At 43.0% G+C, this 17032-nt stretch overlaps 2 protein-coding genes across 6 annotated transcripts in view; one reads left to right on the top strand and one right to left on the bottom strand.

Moving 5' to 3' along the window:
* DNMBP (dynamin binding protein) overlaps window positions 1–15861 on the top strand; it is a 77339-nt gene extending 61478 nt beyond the window's left edge. For 3 of the 5 annotated variants that reach the window (XM_060125415.1, XM_060125418.1, XM_060125419.1), the window contains 6 exons: window positions 2331–2459; window positions 6728–7060; window positions 7415–7594; window positions 9402–9600; window positions 11654–12195; window positions 13707–15861. In XM_060125415.1, coding sequence (XP_059981398.1) covers window positions 2331–2459; window positions 6728–7060; window positions 7415–7594; window positions 9402–9600; window positions 11654–12195; window positions 13707–13892 — 1569 coding nt within the window. In that variant the 3' untranslated portion in view covers window positions 13893–15861. The other 2 variants (XM_060125417.1, XM_060125416.1) reach the window with 2 other exon arrangements.
* Window positions 3578–6291, bottom strand: LOC132506764 (ORM1-like protein 1). Its single transcript, XM_060125424.1, has one exon. The coding sequence runs from the start codon at window positions 5437–5439 to the stop codon at window positions 4975–4977; it is 465 nt and encodes a 154-aa protein (XP_059981407.1). The 5' UTR covers window positions 5440–6291; the 3' UTR covers window positions 3578–4974.
* Window positions 15862–17032: the final 1171 nt, after the last annotated feature.

Below are 17032 nucleotides of genomic sequence, written 5' to 3'. Positions count from 1 at the left end.
TATGCCATGACAGACTTTTTATTGGGATTCTTACAGATATAACTACTGAACGAATATCCTCCTGTTATTGTTTTATTTATTTATTTGGTTGCAGCAGGTCTTAGGTGCGGCAGGTGAGCAAGTTTTGGCTTGTCAGCTCCTTAGTTGCGACACGTGGGCTCCTTAGTTGTGGCTTACGAACTCTTAGTTGTGGCATGAGTGTGGGATCTAGTTCCCTGACCAGGGATCAAACCTGGGCCCCGTGCGTTGGGAGTGTGGAGTCTTAACCCCACTGTGCCACCAGGGAAGGCCCTCTTACAGGTTATTTAAAAGTTAAACAATGTCAGAAGATCAGTACTGTTGTATTCATAGTAAAGGGACCTAGCTCTTTCCTCCCTCTCTTTTGAGCTTCATCACCCTTTTTTCCCCCTGTCTCCTGTACCCAGTTATAGAAGAAGCACTTGTGACAGTTCATTTTGTCAAAATCATTTTGAAGATCAAATAATAAGAGAATGGTTCCTGTGGGGTGTGCTTCCTAATAATAATATTTATTTACAACTGTACATAGGCCTCTAAGGTTGTTAGAGCCACGAATAGGTCTAGAGAGTTGCAAGAACTTGGGAGATCAGGCGGGCCCTGGTCTTCCTTCCCTCAGGCAGTGCTTCCTTCATGAAATCAGAACCAGGACTAGAATCCTTTCTCTTAAAACCTGTAATTTCTCTGTTGATTTAATAGAATAGTGTTTATGTAAGTATACCATGTACCCCTGTCCCTCACACAGGAAAATCTCATCCCATGAAACAAATAATTTCCTTTAAAAGAGATCCTTTGCTTTTTAAAAATCATTATTATTATTATTATTTTTTAAGTAAAATGGTACAAAATTCAAAAACTACCAAAGGGATAAGTATAAAGTAAAATAACTCCTCCCCCTCCCCTGTCTCCTAGTCATCTATAGAGGCAGACACATCTATCAGATTCTTCTGTCAGAGATATGTGTGTGAGGGAGAGAGAGAGACACACACACACGCACTGTTGAGCACCTTGGGTTTTGCATTTTGGAAATCGTTCCATATTTGCACACACAGAGCTGCCTTGTTCTTTTTTACAACTGCATAGTATTTAATTGTTATGGACATGCCATAATAAATTTAACTAGTCCCCATCGATGGATGTTTAAGTTGTTGCAAAAAGTTAGAAACATTGGCACGAGAAATATCTTTGCATGTAGATCATTTTTCTGATCTATGTGAGTATATCTGAAGGCCAGAGTACTAGATTTTCTGAGCCAAATCATAAAGCAATGCAAATTTCATAGATATCATACCCGTGAAAACTCCCCACCAGCAATGTATGAAACAGTTTCCCCATCCCTTGCTAACATACAGTGTTATCAAAATCAAAATGTCTTATCTTTGCCGGCAAGAAAGGTAAAAATTGCTATTTTAATATAGTTTGAATTTACATTTCTTATATTATGAATGAAGTTGAGGATAGTTTTGTATGTTTAAATCATTATATTTCTTTTTCTGTGATTTGTCTGTATTTGGGGGCACTTATTTATTGATTTATTGTTCTTTTTCTTATTGACTGGTAGTACCTTTGTATATGTTGGAGAAAAGAGCCCTTCTTCTGAGATGCTGGCTTACAAATACCCCCTGCCCCAGTTTGTTGACTTTTGAATTTGCTTAAAATGTTTTCTGTGTGTAGAAGAGTTTTATTTTTGTGTAGTCTAACTAAACTTTTATGGTTTCTTAGTTCTGTGTCATACTTTAAAAGGTCTTTCCCATTCCAAGATAATTTTAAAAAGATGTCCTATGTTCCAGTACTTTTATCATTTTATTTTTTTATATTAGTCAATCTAGCTGGAATTTATATTAGTATATAGGAATCCAACTTTTTGTTTTTTATCTAGTTATCTGTCATTATCATTTATTGAGTAATACCCACTGATTTGAAGTGCTTCCGACACTTCTTTTAAATAGCAAACTCTCTCCATTCATGTTTTGAAAATGTGATAAGTAAAATTGAGGGCTTATAAGACTTTCCAGGAACACATTGGCTTAAAGTGAGAGATTTGACCAAGTATGGTTCCCTTGCCTTAGGACTTTACCCTACAATTCCTCTAATTTTGATATCTCCCTATTAGCTATTTTCTCCCCATGTTATCTAAATGTGTAGCAAGTATACACCTGAGCACCCAACTCTTAAAAAGCCTTGTCTCCCTAGCAATGGGTGACAGCCCTTGGACGGGCAGGTCGCTTTGGTTCTGACTGCTAACTGCTATCTAGGATGAATGATGGAGGCTAGAAGTTCTGTCTGGTCTTACCTGTGTTTGTAACTGGCTGCAGGAATCCGCATGTGTGAAGGTGGTGGCTGCCGTGAGCATGTGGGATGTGTGCATGGAGAAGGGACACAGAGACTTGGAACAGTTCGAGAAGGTGCATCGCTACATCAGTGACCAGCTCTTCACAAATTTTGTAAGTGACTCTTCAGCCCACTTTTTTCAGGCTGGGCCTCTTCCCAGGGTTCTCTGTAACATCCAGCTCATGGAAAAGTTAATTCCATAGAGACACGCTTCCATGGACCAGGAATCCTAGTGTTCTTTAGCTAAGTTCATATCAGAATTTTATATTCAGAACCTGACTTTCAATCAGCTGAAAGGACAGACAGGACCTGCATGTATGCAAACAGATTTTTTTTTTTTTTTGCGGTATGTGGGACTTTCACTGTTGTGGCCTCTCCTGCTGCGGAGCGCAGGCTCAGCGGCCATGGCTCACGGGCCGAGCTGCTCCACAGCATGTGGGATCTTCCCAGACCGGGGCACGAACCCATGTCCCCTGCATCGGCAGGCGGACTCTCAACCACTGCGCCACCAGGGAAGCCCTGCAAATAGATTTTTTTATAATTGTGATCAGCCCAGTTTCAGGGGATAAAGGAAAACCAGGAAATTTAATCTGGTATCACTACTGATAACTGATCAAAAGAAAACAACTGAAGAACTAATAACTTAAAACGGAATATTTTTGCATAGTTAAGAGATTAACAAATAGATTTTTGAAATGGCACAAACTATTTTGTAAAGACTACTAAATGCCAAATTGCTTGGGAAATTCTAAATATATATTCTATATATATCTCCTGAGTAGAAATGGGTGGGCTTTGATAGCTTCTTGGAGATCTCTGGATGCTTGAAGCATCTTTAGAAAACATTGGGGGAACTTGGGGGAACATACGGTTATTCTAACAGTAGCATCTTATTAAAAGTAATTTACTAAGCACCTATTTATGTTCTTTTGTGTCAATATTGTGCCCTCTATGTCTATTCCTCTAGAAAGAATTAGACAAAAACTTTTGAAAAGTGAAAACAGACTATTACTAAGTAGTTATGAGTAGAAGAGGTATGATGGGTGTGTGAAAGTTTCTCTACCCCAGGTTATGTAACAACTAAATCTTTTTAAAATTTATTTCTTATTGATGTATAGTTAAATTACAATGTTATGTTAATTACTTCTGTACAGCAGAGTGACTCAGTTACACATATATATGCATTCTTTTTTATATTCTTTTCCATTACGGTTTTTTTTTTTACACCAAAGAAAAATGTATTAAAGTATAGATTACTGGTTATTTAAAAATACATGAGAAAAGACAAACATACAAAGGCATTATCATACAACTGATTTCTAAACTCAATACTTTTGAAATACAAAACAATGATCATTACCTCCAAAAGTCAGTTTGAAACAAATTGACTTTTAAGTTGGTATTATAATTCTTTTCACTCCGTTTTGCTTACAAATGTTCTAGGTTTTTCAGTTTCATCACATATCAGAACTTTTTTTTGACATGTTTACTTCTCAAAGTAGAATATAGTTATTTCTTGCAATTAATGTCAGCAACTATAGAAAGCTTCTCTTAAGTCACAAGGATTCAATATGGTTGCTGCTTTGGAAATAGTTAACCATTCTGAGTTGTCTATACTAAGACTCGTGCATTGACAGGCAAAATATTAATGGGCAAAGTATGGAGACTGAGAGCAGGAGGACTAAGGAAATATACCTTTTACTGCAGACCTGCTAAAAAAAGACTCCATTATTCACTCTGATAGTATTGCTAGAGAAGCAGTTTCTGCCAGATCGCAGGTTGGCTATGTAGTTGTCCATTTTAAATTTCCAACGCTAAAGAATGGCAGACTTCAACAATTAGATTGCTCAACCAAATAAGCAGAACTTTAAGTTACCATATACTTTAATTACAAGAAATAAATTATTTTCTTAATTGGTTTAGCAGCCTTGTACCTGAAAAGGCAGCAAAACCCACTTTGTTCCAAAATTAGAAGGCTGACTCAGAGGCTGCTTCTAAGATGCCTAACTATCTTCTATCATCAATCAGTCATGAAGGTGGACCTTCATGAACTCAGTAACTTAATAAATGTAGAAATGAACTCATCTATCAACACAATGTTGAGCCTGCAAAACCAAAAAAGTACATTCATAAGGTAGGAATTGGTTTGTATAAAACAAGAGGGTATATATCCTCTTATATAACACAAGAGGAACATGCATGGTAATAAAAACAATCTATAATAAACTTGTAAAGAAATGATTCTGGTTTACATGTAACTCTGCTTAAACTGACCATGACTGAATGATTAAACATTTTCTTCTCCTAACATAATGCCCATTCATTATAAGCTAAGCTGGACTTAGTTTCTTATAAATCTCTTATTTCCTTGGATTTATCTACTACACCCTTACTTTATAGCCATTTAACTAAAGCCCCTCGTCAGAAGGATACCAGATTCATTAAAGAGAGGCATCTTCTCGTAAGAATCTGCGCTTCAAAACAGCATATGAAGAACCAGCAGTTGGCTCTCCAATGTAGCTACCTCTCATTTCACATTATCACAGAAACAGTGCAGTTTACTAACCACTCCTTCCTTACAGAAAACTGAGTAGCTGTAAAAAATTTTTGTTCATTTCAGAACACATTTCAATACTTATTAATTCCAAAGATCCGAACACCATGTAGCTGTGGCATTTTGGGAATTAGCACGCTCAGGAGAGAAGCTGTGTTTAAGATGAAGTGAGTTGGATCATACTTCATATAGAAACTTGCCAGAAAATATAGAATTATTGGAGAAATTGTGAAAAACTTCCTTGAAGATGTAAACTGTACTCCATAGTCCAGTTGTTCCCAATGAGTTAGGAGCCTCGCTTTACCCTGGTCAGGAGTTTCAAATGGTGTTCTTTTTACTGCATGCAGAAATACATACATGCCCAGATTATGTATAACATTTGTTAAGGTCCAAGCAACAGGAACACTGAAGAAGGGTAAAACACTGAGTAAAACGATATGAAGCAAGCCAACTCCCAAAGCATATGTCAGCCACATACCCCGGCTGTTCATTACATGGGTATTTGGATTCACCTCACTGTGGGCAGCTCCAACATTCATGTTTGCACTGCCACCCCACTCCCGGCGGCTGGCTGGCTCAGAGCAGTATCAGCTCCGTGGTGGCTGCAGGGCTAACGGCGGCATCTCCTCTATTATGGTTTATTGCAGGATATTGAATATAGTTCCCTGTGCTACACAGTGGGACCTTATTGTTTGTCCATTCTCTGTATACCAGTTTGCATCTGCTAATCCCCAATCCCAATCCAAGCCTCTCCCACCTCCTTCCCCCGTGGCAGCCACCAGTGTATTCTCTATGTCACTGATTTTGTTTCTGTTTCATAGATAGGTTCATCTGTGTCATATTTTATTTATTTATTTATTTTTGGCTGCATTGGGTCTTTGTTGCTGCACGCGTGCTTTCTGTAGTTGCAGAGAGCGGGGGCTACCCTTTGTTGCAGTTCATGGGCTTCTCATTGGGTGGCTTCTCTTGTTGTGGAGCACAGCCTCTAGGTGCATGGGCTTCAGTAGTTGTGGCACGCAGGCTTAGTAGCTCCGCGGCATGTGGGATCTTCCCGGACCAGGGCTCGAACCCGTGTCCCCTGCATTGGCAGGCAGATTGTTAACCACTACGCCACCAGGGAAGTCCTGTGTCATATTTTAGATTCCACGTGTAAGTGGTATCATGTGTTATTTGCTTTTTCTTTCTGACTTACTTCACTTAGTATGATAATCTCTGGTTGCATCCATGTTGTTGCAGATGGTATTATTTTGTTCTTTTTTATGGCTGAGTAGTATTCCATTGTATATATGTACCTCATCTTCTTTATCAATTCACCTGTCAACAGACATTTAGGTTGTTTCCATGTCTTGGCTATGGTGAATAGTGCTGCTGTGAACATAGAGGTGCATGTATCTTTTTGAATTATGGTTTTGTTTGGGTATATGCCCAGGAGTGGGATTGTTGGGTCATATGGTAATTCTATTTTTAACAACTAAACATTAAGTTAAATTCAAGTTATATATAGACACGTACACGTAAGTGATACCAGACAGATGGTCACAAATGGGTTGTAATGCAAACATCATGTTCATGTATGTAGTTTAGCATTTGTTATCAACTGTGCAGCTATTTTGCACACTCTTTGGCATGAGCAAATAGTTGGGTGAAGAGTTATAAGCTGAGAAGCTTTGTAGAATATGTGCGTACATCTGGTGTTGGATCTGCATGGGTTTAGCTCGTGCACTAGGAGCAAAGCAGGTGGTACAGGACATAACAAAATCCACCTGAAGATAGTTTTGAGAATAACAAATTCGGGACGCTGAACACCGTGCCTTTCTCTCCCCACAGAAAGAGAGGACAGAGCGGCTGGTCATCTCTCCCCTGAATCAGTTACTGAACATGTTCACAGGGCCCCACAAGCTAGTGCAGAAACGCTTTGACAAGCTTCTGGACTTCTATAACTGTACAGAACGGGCAGAGAAGCTAAAGGACAAGAAGACCCTGGAGGAGCTGCAGTCGGCCCGGAACAACTACGAGGCCCTGAACGCCCAGCTGCTGGACGAGCTGCCCAAGTTCCATCAGTACGCGCAGGGCCTCTTCAGCAACTGTGTGCATGGCTATGCCGAGGCCCACTGTGACTTCGTGCGCCAGGCGCTGGAGCAGCTGAAGCCGTTGCTCTCGGTGAGGCCCGCCCTCCCCATGGAGAGGTAGAATCCCAAGTTCTCCTGGAGTTTTTCTGGGAATACACAGGTTGTCAGAGACATTATTAAACTAGGTGGATTAAGTATGTCACTGGGTCAGGCCTGTTGGGAATCAGAATTCTTGATCCCTTCATGGAGCCGGGGAACCTGTGGCCTTTAAATGGCTCTCTTTCCACCCTGAGAGATCCCGGAGGAGCCAGCCAGCTCGGGCTGCGGGCACTGGGCTGCGGTGGAGCCCAGTGAGGAGTTTTAAGGAGACTGTGCCAGTCCTGGGATCGTTCACGTGTGTTCTCTTCTTTCCTCTGTCTCTGCTCTCCCTGTGCATGGACTCCAGTTACTCAAAGTCACCGGCAGGGAAGGGAACTTGATTGCCGTCTTCCATGAGGAGCACAGCAGGGTCCTGCAGCAACTCCAGGTTTTCACCTTCTTCCCAGAGTCTCTTCCTGCCACCAAGAGGTCATTTGACAGGAAAACTATGGACCGCCAGTCCACCCGAAAGCCACTCCTGGGCCTGGTGAGTGGAACTGGAGAGGCTCATATGGCCTGGTGGTTAAGGTGTGAACTCCTGAGTGAGACCGCCTGGGTTCAGATCCCAATTCTGACAATGACTCACTCTGTGTCCTTGAGCAAGTGCTTCATCGGTTTCCTCATGTCTAAAACACAGATAATAGTTATACCTACATCATAGAGTTGTTTTTTTGTTTTGTTTTGTTTTGTTTTAAATTTATTTATTTATTTTTGGCTGCATTGGGTCTTCGTTGCTGCATGTGGGTTCTCATTGTGGTGGCTTCTCTTGTTGCAGAACACGGGCTCTAGGCACGTGGGCTTCAGTAGCTGTGGCACACGGGCTCAGTAGTTGCGGCTCATGGGCTCCAGACCACAGGCTCAGTAGTTGTGGTGCACGGGCTTAGTTGCTCTGTGGCATGTGGGATCTTCCCGGACCAGGGCTCGAACCCATGTCCCCTTCATTGGCAGGCAGATTCTTAACTACTGTGCCACCAGGGAAGCCCCATAGAGTTGTTTTGAGATTCAAATGAGTTAAAATATGTAAAACACTTGGACGTTGCCTGACACCATTATTAGTTAGCATTATTCAAGTAAGCTATTATCATCATCATTATTATTATTAATATTGATGGACTCAGCTCTGTCTCTACAGATGAGCAATTTAATAGGAGTTTAAATATTTTATAATAATTGGAGAATAAAGGTTATTGAGTTCAAATCTATCATGCTCTCATTCATTCCTTCACTCACTATCACTAGGCACCACTAGTGTGCCTCCTGGTACAGACTTCAAAATGCCCTCTGAAAAGCATTCTTGGATCCTATCCTATACAATGAAAGGAGTTATAAAGGATTAATATTAGTACTTTGATCAGTGAAAGGAACTGGCTTAAGGGTATGTTAATTCTGCCAGGCTCCCTATTTTTGATCATGTATTGGAAAAGGTGGTTATCTGATACACTGCCGAACAGTTAATGGCTGACCACTTTTTAACCTGGAGTTATTTTCTTTTTGAACTCGATTCTTGCATATTCTGAAAAGTACGGTAAGATATACCAGATTATATGGGGTAAAAACCTAAAAGACTGCTGATTTATCTGTGCTTACAATATTTTTGCCCCATGTAATCCCATAGACATTAATTTATATGATCTAAAAGAGGGAATCAGATTTTTTAATCACGTTTACTTTTTCTTATTTTTATGAATATTGTTTTTATAAATACGAAGTCTAGTTAAGGAAAGTCTCAGTTGTTTAGATTCATACAGTAAAATAAAAGAAGCCCTACTCATGTTACTTAGATATTTTGATTCTTTAGGTGGCACTTTAATCACATATTTTTGTCACAGGATAACAGATATAAAACTAAGGGTGTGTTAAATTTTCTTACTACAAAGGCACCAAAACGTGACCCAAGAGATTACAATTTTTACCTGTAGCCACATGGACTGACTCAGGCGCAAAGGCATCTGATGGGAGTAGGGAGCTGGCTGTCATTGCCTCCACTTCTGAGACTGACAGCATATGGGATTAAATAGAGCTGCTGGGATAACGGCCAGGAAGGGGTTTTGATGATTATATTTCTTTCTTTTTTTTTTTTGCGTTATGCGGGCCTCTCACTGTTGTGGCCTCTCCCGTGGCCTCTCCTGACGCGCAGGCTCAGCGGCCACGGCTCACGGGCCTAGCTGCTCCGCGGCATGTGGGATCTTCCCGGACCGGGGCACGAACCCGTGTCCCCTGCATCGGCAGGCGGACTCTCAACCACTGCGCCACCAGGGAAGCCTGATGATTGTATTTCTTATATTGCCTTTCAGCCAAGTTACATGCTTCAGTCAGAAGAACTCCGGGCCTCCCTCTTGGTAAGGTATCCCCCTGAAAAGCTGTTCCAAGCAGAACGGAACTTCAATGCTGCCCAGGACCTGGACGTCTCACTTCTGGAAGGTGACCTGGTGGGCGTGATTAAGAAAAAGGACCCCATGGGCAGCCAGAACCGCTGGCTGATTGACAATGGAGGTAAGAACAGTAGGCGACAGATTACTGTAACTCTAAATGAGGAAAGAGTGATTTGGACTGTGCCTGAATCCTGGGTAGGCCAGAGAAAAATATGAGAGTGTTCGGTTAAAGGGAAAAGCAACCTTAAAAGTTCTCTCCATCTCTAGAGAGTGTAATGCTCAAGTCATTACTGAAACAAAACCAGTCTTTGATTTTGTTTTTGTTCTTTTAAAAATTCCAGAGGAGACTCCATTACTTACCTTGCAAGATCTTGCCTCGCTTCACCTTTACAGGCAGTGAATCCTGCCTGAAGGGTCCTTTGCCCTCTCGATCCTAACCTGAGTGAACCACAAGTTCTGTAGGTGTGTTTTGTGAGCATATGAATTTAAAACCTTTAAGAAGGGGTTGTTTGCTTTTTGAGTTACCCCTGCTCCCAACCAACAAACAATTTTACTTCATGACTATTTAGGGAATGACTTTAAAAACAGCTTACAGCTTTTCTTTCTGTTGGGAGTGGGGGTGGGGAAGGCATACAGAATTTTTTTTTCAACGTACAAAGAATAATAAAGAATAACAATTCCAAAATCTGAAAAGCTTTGAAATATCAGAGGTTTTTTTTTCAGAACTAATTTGCCAAAACCTGCCCTGATCTGAACTCATTTGGTGACAAAACCTGAACAAATGATGTGAGGCTGTTTATGATCATTACTCTTCCCTTTTGGTGGGACTGGTCGCATACGTTTTGCTACAGAAACATGAATGGGTTTGACTATGGGGTGTTGACCCAGACCCTGCTGGGTATATCATGAAATCTATAGTATACTTGATTACCTTTCCTAAATCCCCAAATCTGAATTCCAAAACACATCTGGCCCCGAGTGTTTTAGAAAAGGATTGTGGGCCTCTATAATAAACATCTGTGTTCATACCACAAGAACTGAAAATTTTAACATTTCTCAGTTTCTTTAAAAGTGTTGTGTGGATTTTTTTCTCCTCCCCCAGCCCCCTGCTCTGCTTACCCAAAATAATAAAGATTGAAGTGGGAAAGGAAGGACGAAGGATGGGGCCCCCAGGGTGATGACAGGTGAGAGCCACTGATAGACAGATGAACTCCTAGTGAAGATCCAGGCTGTTTGAGCCCCCCCTGTCCTTGGGGTTCTTCCTTATCTACTAAATCCTGGTGAGTAAAGTGGTAGCCAGAAGCTCATAGCATCAGCTCTTAGACCCTCCACCCCTTGGCATCTGCTCAGGGGACTCCTCCCTATTGCCCAGCAGATAGAACAAGTGCAGGCCGGGCTTTTTTTTAGGTCCAGGAAACACTCTAAAGATCAAGACAGAGATGGCCCTTGCTCAAGTCGAGGTTACATACTCTGGGTCCCTGCCTTAACAGATAATTCTTTCCTAATAAATATAACAATTTTTCCTATGGATTAGGGATCTCAATCCCTAATCTATGCTTAAAAGTTTTAGCTGAGGGCCCTCTCTGTCCTCATCTTAGGCAATTTATTGATATGAACATGTGTTAGATGTGTATTCTAACTAATATAGGCAGCTAGTTCTCACAGTATTCCCACCTCATTCCTAAACCAGGAACAGAGATTCAAGTGTGTGGTTGGAGAGGGCAGGGAGGTGTATCCGAGGGGCTCTGGCATGCTGAGGATGGTTTTTAAAATCCCTTTTTACCACACTCGATGGACAATTGAACACATCCTTAGTTAAGTCTTCCCCTTAGCCTTTGTTCCCATGGTCTGGCCCTTCTGGTCTGTTTTCTTCATCTACTCATGCTCACTCAGACATGTGGTCTGTGGTTGTTTTTGTTACTGTCTCTTAATTCTCAGCAAAGCCCCTTGTCACTCACCTGTTGTGCGGTTGTAATAGGTGTGAACTGGCAGGAGGCCACAGCATCTTATCTCTACCACCCACATTGTGCCCTGGGATGGTGTCTGTTCTGTTTGTCTCTAGGAATCTTATTTTGTCTCACTATTGACCTTAAACCATAGTTTCTTCTCTCCTGATTTCCGCCACCCTCCTCCTCCCACGAAAAGCTCTTCGTGTTTGTTTTTCCTGCCCGCAGTCACCAAAGGCTTTGTGTACAGCTCCTTCCTGAAGCCCTACAATGCACGCCGCAGCCACTCTGACGCCTCCGTGGGCAGCCACTCCTCCACCGAGTCGGAGCACGGCAGCTCCTCCCCCAGGTTCCCCCGGCGGCAGAACAGCGGCGGCACCTTGACCTTCAACCCCAGCAGTGTGGCCGTGTCCTTTAGCTCAGGGCCTTCCCAGAAACAGCCTCCAGACACATCTTCACTGACGGAATTTGACCAAGGAACTCTCAGCGCATCTTTGAGCTCAGAGAGCAGCCCTTCCAGATGCCCCTCGGACCCAGACTCCCCCTCCCAGCATGGGCCCTGGGATTCGGTAGACGCTGCCAGAGACCTTGAGCAGCCTGCTCCCACTCTGAGGAGCTCCCGAAACCCCAGGCATCCAGAAATGGCTGGTTACTCGGTGCCAGGGCGAAACGGGCAGGGTAGAGACCTCGTAAAAGGATGTGCAAGAACAGCCCTGTCTCTGGATGACAGAAACGGACAGCTGGAAAACAGCGAGGCAGAAGGCAACCAGGTGAGTGCGGCCTGGGTACTGTGGTTACTGCGCCTGAGCAGATGCAGGTGATGCCCTCCCAGGAGTGGGTGAGTCAGAGGCTTACCCAGGGCCTGGGGGTGACCTGGAGATGGGCTCGCAGACAAATCCTTAAAGCATTTGTGGAAACTCGCTGCTGTAAGAGTGGGCAGCTCCACCCCTTCTGGGCCCTTCCCTGGCTGACTTCACAGGCTGTTGTGTCTTGGGGCATTTACAGGGTTTTACCATGAAGCTTTTCCCACTCTTCCAGTGTGCTGATTTTTCCATTGTCTAAAGTCTGCTGTTTAACTCGTCCACTTAGTTTTTTATTCACATAACTATATGTTTATTTCTAGAATTCAGAAATAAAAGTCTGGCTCTGTTTCAGTTTTTCCTGTTCTTTTCATAATGGCCTGCTCTTGTCTTTGTATCTTAAACATTTTAAACCTACATATTTTAAAGCCACTTTCACATCCACAGCTGAGGAATCCCTGGCCACCTGCCTCTTGCCTTTGCTCACTTGCAGCAGTGAGTCTCTGTGTGTGTCTTACCTTCGTCTGTGAGCTCTCTGTGGTTCTGTTACAAACCACAGCCCAGGACGCACATCCCAGCTCTGGACCCACCAGCAGGCAGTTTTTCTAGACGTGATAAGAGAAGAAATGGCCCTTTCTTAGATTCTGACTTTGTGCAAGGAGCTCACTTCTAGCCTCATAAACTCCAGTTCCTGAGCAGGTCCTAAACCCCAGCCTTCGGGTGTGTATTCATCCCTGTGCCCCTGCGGGCCTCCTGACTTCTCCTTCTGATCACTGAATACCACCCTTGCTTTGCATGATAGCTTTGTTATGGGCACCTAGAGAGCATCCTTTCTTACTTTGAGGTTAGTTGTGTTTGGGTTTTTTTTTAAGGTTTTTTTTTTTTTTTTTTTTTTTGCTGTACGCGGGCCTCTCACTGTTGCGGCCTCTCCCGTTGCCGAGCACAGGCTCCAGACGCGCAGCCTCAGCGGCCATGGCTCACGGGCCCAGCCGCTTCGCGGCATGTGGGATCTTCCCGGACCGGGGCACGAACCTGTGTCCCCTGCATCGGCAGGCAGACTCAACCACTGCGCCACCAGGGAAGCCCTTTTTTTAAGTTTTTTAAATTCAGAATTTCTGTGTTAGGGGTATGGAAGGGCATCCTCGTGTCTCATCCATCTTCCATGCTGACTGCAGCTTCTTTCACTCTTTAAGGCAACTCTGAAAGTAAAAATATGTGAATTTTGGTTTTCTTTAAATCTGACCTGTTCATTAGGGTAGCCACAAGCCGTATGTAGCTATTTAAGTTAGGTAAAATTAATTTAAAATTAAGTTCTTTCATTTCACTAGGCATATTTCAAGTGTTCAATGGCCATGTGGCTAAGGGCTGCCATATTGCATGGTGCAGATACAGATGGTCCCCATCACCACAGGAAGTTCTGTTGGGCAGCTTTGCTCTAAGCTGTTTCCCATTTCCTAACTCACTTTCTCTTCCTCACACAGGTCTATTTTGCTGTCTATACCTTCAAGGCACGGAACCCAAATGAGCTGAGTGTGTCAGCCAATCAGAAACTCAAGATCCTGGAGTTTAAAGATGTTACAGGAAATACAGAATGGTGGTTAGCCGAAGTTAATGGGAAGAAGGGCTATGTTCCATCCAATTATATCTGCAAAACTGAGTACACCTGAACCTGTTCTGCCTCCCATTCAACCTTGCTGCCTTTGCTTCCTTCTGCTGAAGCGTCCTGGTGTCCACTGAGAGGGCGCCTGCTCTTGAGACACTGGCCCTGCCTGCATGGCTTAACCATGGCACAGTGGGGCACAAGATAAGTCTTGCTCTCTTTGATTGGGTTGTCAACCTTGATGCTTGCTAGAATTTCTAGAATTTGAAATGGACCCTGGGGCTTGCAAGTGATTCAGTGACCGTGAGAAGAGAGGCCAATCCTGGGGTCAGCTTTTGGAAACGAGAAATTTCCAGTCAGAAGACCAGTATCCAATATATGCTGGAAGCTGTGCTATAGCATTAGAAGAAGTTGGCGTTGGTTGTGCCATACTGAGTTTGGGGTGGCCCCACGCGCCATGATCAACTGACCGGAAACCGACTTGGATGAAAAGAATTCTCTGGGAGCCCTTTCAGGCTGCGCCTCTGCATGTGGCAAGGAGTTTGTCGACCTTGTACCAAATCTGGTGTTTTAAAACCTCAGCGTCTGGCACACATTCACACACACACCCCTTATTTCTAAAAGTCCCTAAAACGCTACCACCTGTAATCTTTTTCTTATTTATTTCGCTGCACTTCCAGATTGCTTGGGCAAAATTCAACTACTTTCTTTCTCCTTTTAGAAAGTGCTTAGGGTCTTTCTTTTCCTTGAACCTTCATCTGAAAGGTTCTCTTCCCGTTAGGTACTATCCTCCACAACTTGCTGACAGTCATCCTACTTTATATGGTCTGTGCGTGATAATGTCTCCTGGTCTCTCTCCTGAAGCTCAATATCTGATAGACTCTCCTAGGAGAACAGGATCAGAGCTCCCGCCATTTCATTAGAGGGACTCATTCTGCGATGGGCTGAAGCCAGTCTAGCCTGCTGGGAGACTGGATGCCTCTCCTCTTCATCCAAGCACACTGCTGTCCACAGATGCAGAAAACATAACGCGTGTGTCTTATTTGAATTCGGATAAGCAGTCCCAGAAGTAGCTTATCCTAGACTTGGAAATAAGCATTTCCTGTTTCATCAGCCCCCGTGCTTCAGAGACCATGGTCTAAGCCAAACAGAATCTAAAGTGCCTGATTGTGCCTCCCTCCACCTCAGGAAGATATTTACTAATCCTAACACTAAGAATTTCCCCCTGAAGTTTCTATTTGAGCAGGGCTCTGATTCTTAAGGTCTGCCCCAGACAAGAAAGCCTACCTTGGAACAGGAAACCGTGAATTTTGTCTTTTAAGAAAGGGAATTAAGAACAGCCTTACAGCCCTTGCTCCTCCAAATGCACCTTTGCCTTAAAGTTATGATGAATTGGGAGACACCTGTGAACTCCTTGGCCCCCCTGAGTTGCTGGTTGGTCAGAAGGAAGCAAGGCAAGAGTCTCTTGTGAATAGTGTTTGTATCTAGAGATGTTTATATTTGAGTAGTTATTTTATAAATAAAAGCATTTCTAAGGGCCATGAGTATGTTTTCTTGATTTCCCTCCATGTTTAGCCTGAACCTTCTCACGTTTCTGGGGGTAACTTCTTGACAATCCAGTGATGCTCAGATCCCAAGAGATGGGAGAGACTAACTGAAGAAACTCAGGTCAAAAACTCACTTTGTCGGGACTTCCCAGGTGGCGCAGTGGTTAAGAATCCGCCTGCCAATGCAGAGAATACGGGTTCAAGCCCTGGTCCAGGAGATCCCACATGCAGCGGAACAGTTAAGCCCGTGTGCCACAACTACTGAGCCTGAACTCTAGAGCCCGCAAGCCACAACTACTGAGCACGTGTGCCACAACTACTGAAGCCTGCACGCCTAGAGCCTGTGCTCTGCAACGAGAAGCCACCACAATGAGAAGCCCGCACATCGCAACAAAGAGTAGCCCCTGCTCGCCGCAACTAGAGAGAGCCTGTGTGCAGCAATGAAGACGCAGCCAGAGATAAATAAATAAAATAATTATTTTTAAAAAATTCATTTTGTCAAATATAATTTCAGCAGAATAACTGTATATTTAAAATATGTCTATGTTGCAGGCCTCTTCATTAAGCCATTTCCTATGATAAAATCCTAGCAAAACACAAAAGCTGGGATCTTGAAGAGGTAAGTATTTCCCAGCCATGACAGATGTGGAAACTGATGCACTAGTGATGAACTAACAAGTCCACACAGCAGTTCAAGCCAGATAGGGGGTGGGAGGGGGAGAAGTGGCAGGAGCACTAGCGGCGGTGGCACTGAGGACAGTGGGTGACGGAAGTATCACCTGATACTGTTAAGGAATAGGAAACATAGGTGAATAGACAGACTCCGTGGGAAAGAAACAGGCCAGTGAGGCCAACTCTTTCATTTTATGAGGTAGGAAGATGGGGTCCAGTGACATTGTGACTTGCCCAAGTCTCACATCAATTTTTGATGGATCCTGAATTTAAACTTATGCCTCAGGCTGAGCCTTTCCACCTTGTTCTGGAGCCAGACTGACTTCAGACACTTAAGAGCTTTGTGACCTTGGCAACTTACCTAACCTGTGCTTCAGCTTCCTCATCTAAAGTAGAGAAAATACTACTGTCCGCCTTACAGGGCTGTGGAACGGACGGAATGAGTTAATACATGGAGAGTGCTAGAACGCTGGCACATAGTGAACAGTAAACTGGAGAGCCCCGAGGTCCACGTCAAGGAATTTAGATTTCAAGAGAAACTCCTTACCTAGGTGGATTCCTTGTTGTAGGAAAGCTAAATGATAGCAGGATGATTTGGAGGGAGGACAGATCGAAGGCCGGAAAAATCTAATTAAGAAAGAGTTAACTGATGGGGCTTAAGATTGCTTGAGAATGGAAAAAAGCAACATCCTATAAAGAATATGAAATTGAAGAAATGATGAATCCCTAACAAAGGGGAGGTCATTGGGATGGTAGCAAGTTTATGAAAAGATGAGTATTGTTATAAACACTAGATGTCTGCTAGGTCTTGCTTTTTCTTTATTTTTAATTTATTTTTTATTGAAGCATAGTTAATTTACAGTGTTTCAGGTTATACAGAAAAGTGATTCAGTTATACATATATATTCTTTTTCAGATTCTTTTCCATTATAGGTTATTATAAGATATTGACTCTAGTTCCCTGTGCTATACAGTAGGTCCCTGTTGT

This window comes from Lagenorhynchus albirostris, chromosome 16, assembly GCF_949774975.1.
Source record: "Lagenorhynchus albirostris chromosome 16, mLagAlb1.1, whole genome shotgun sequence".
Classification (NCBI taxonomy): domain Eukaryota; kingdom Metazoa; phylum Chordata; class Mammalia; order Artiodactyla; family Delphinidae; genus Lagenorhynchus; species Lagenorhynchus albirostris.
Note: the sequence above shows the minus strand (reverse complement) of the source record. Positions and strands in the feature narration are given on the sequence as shown.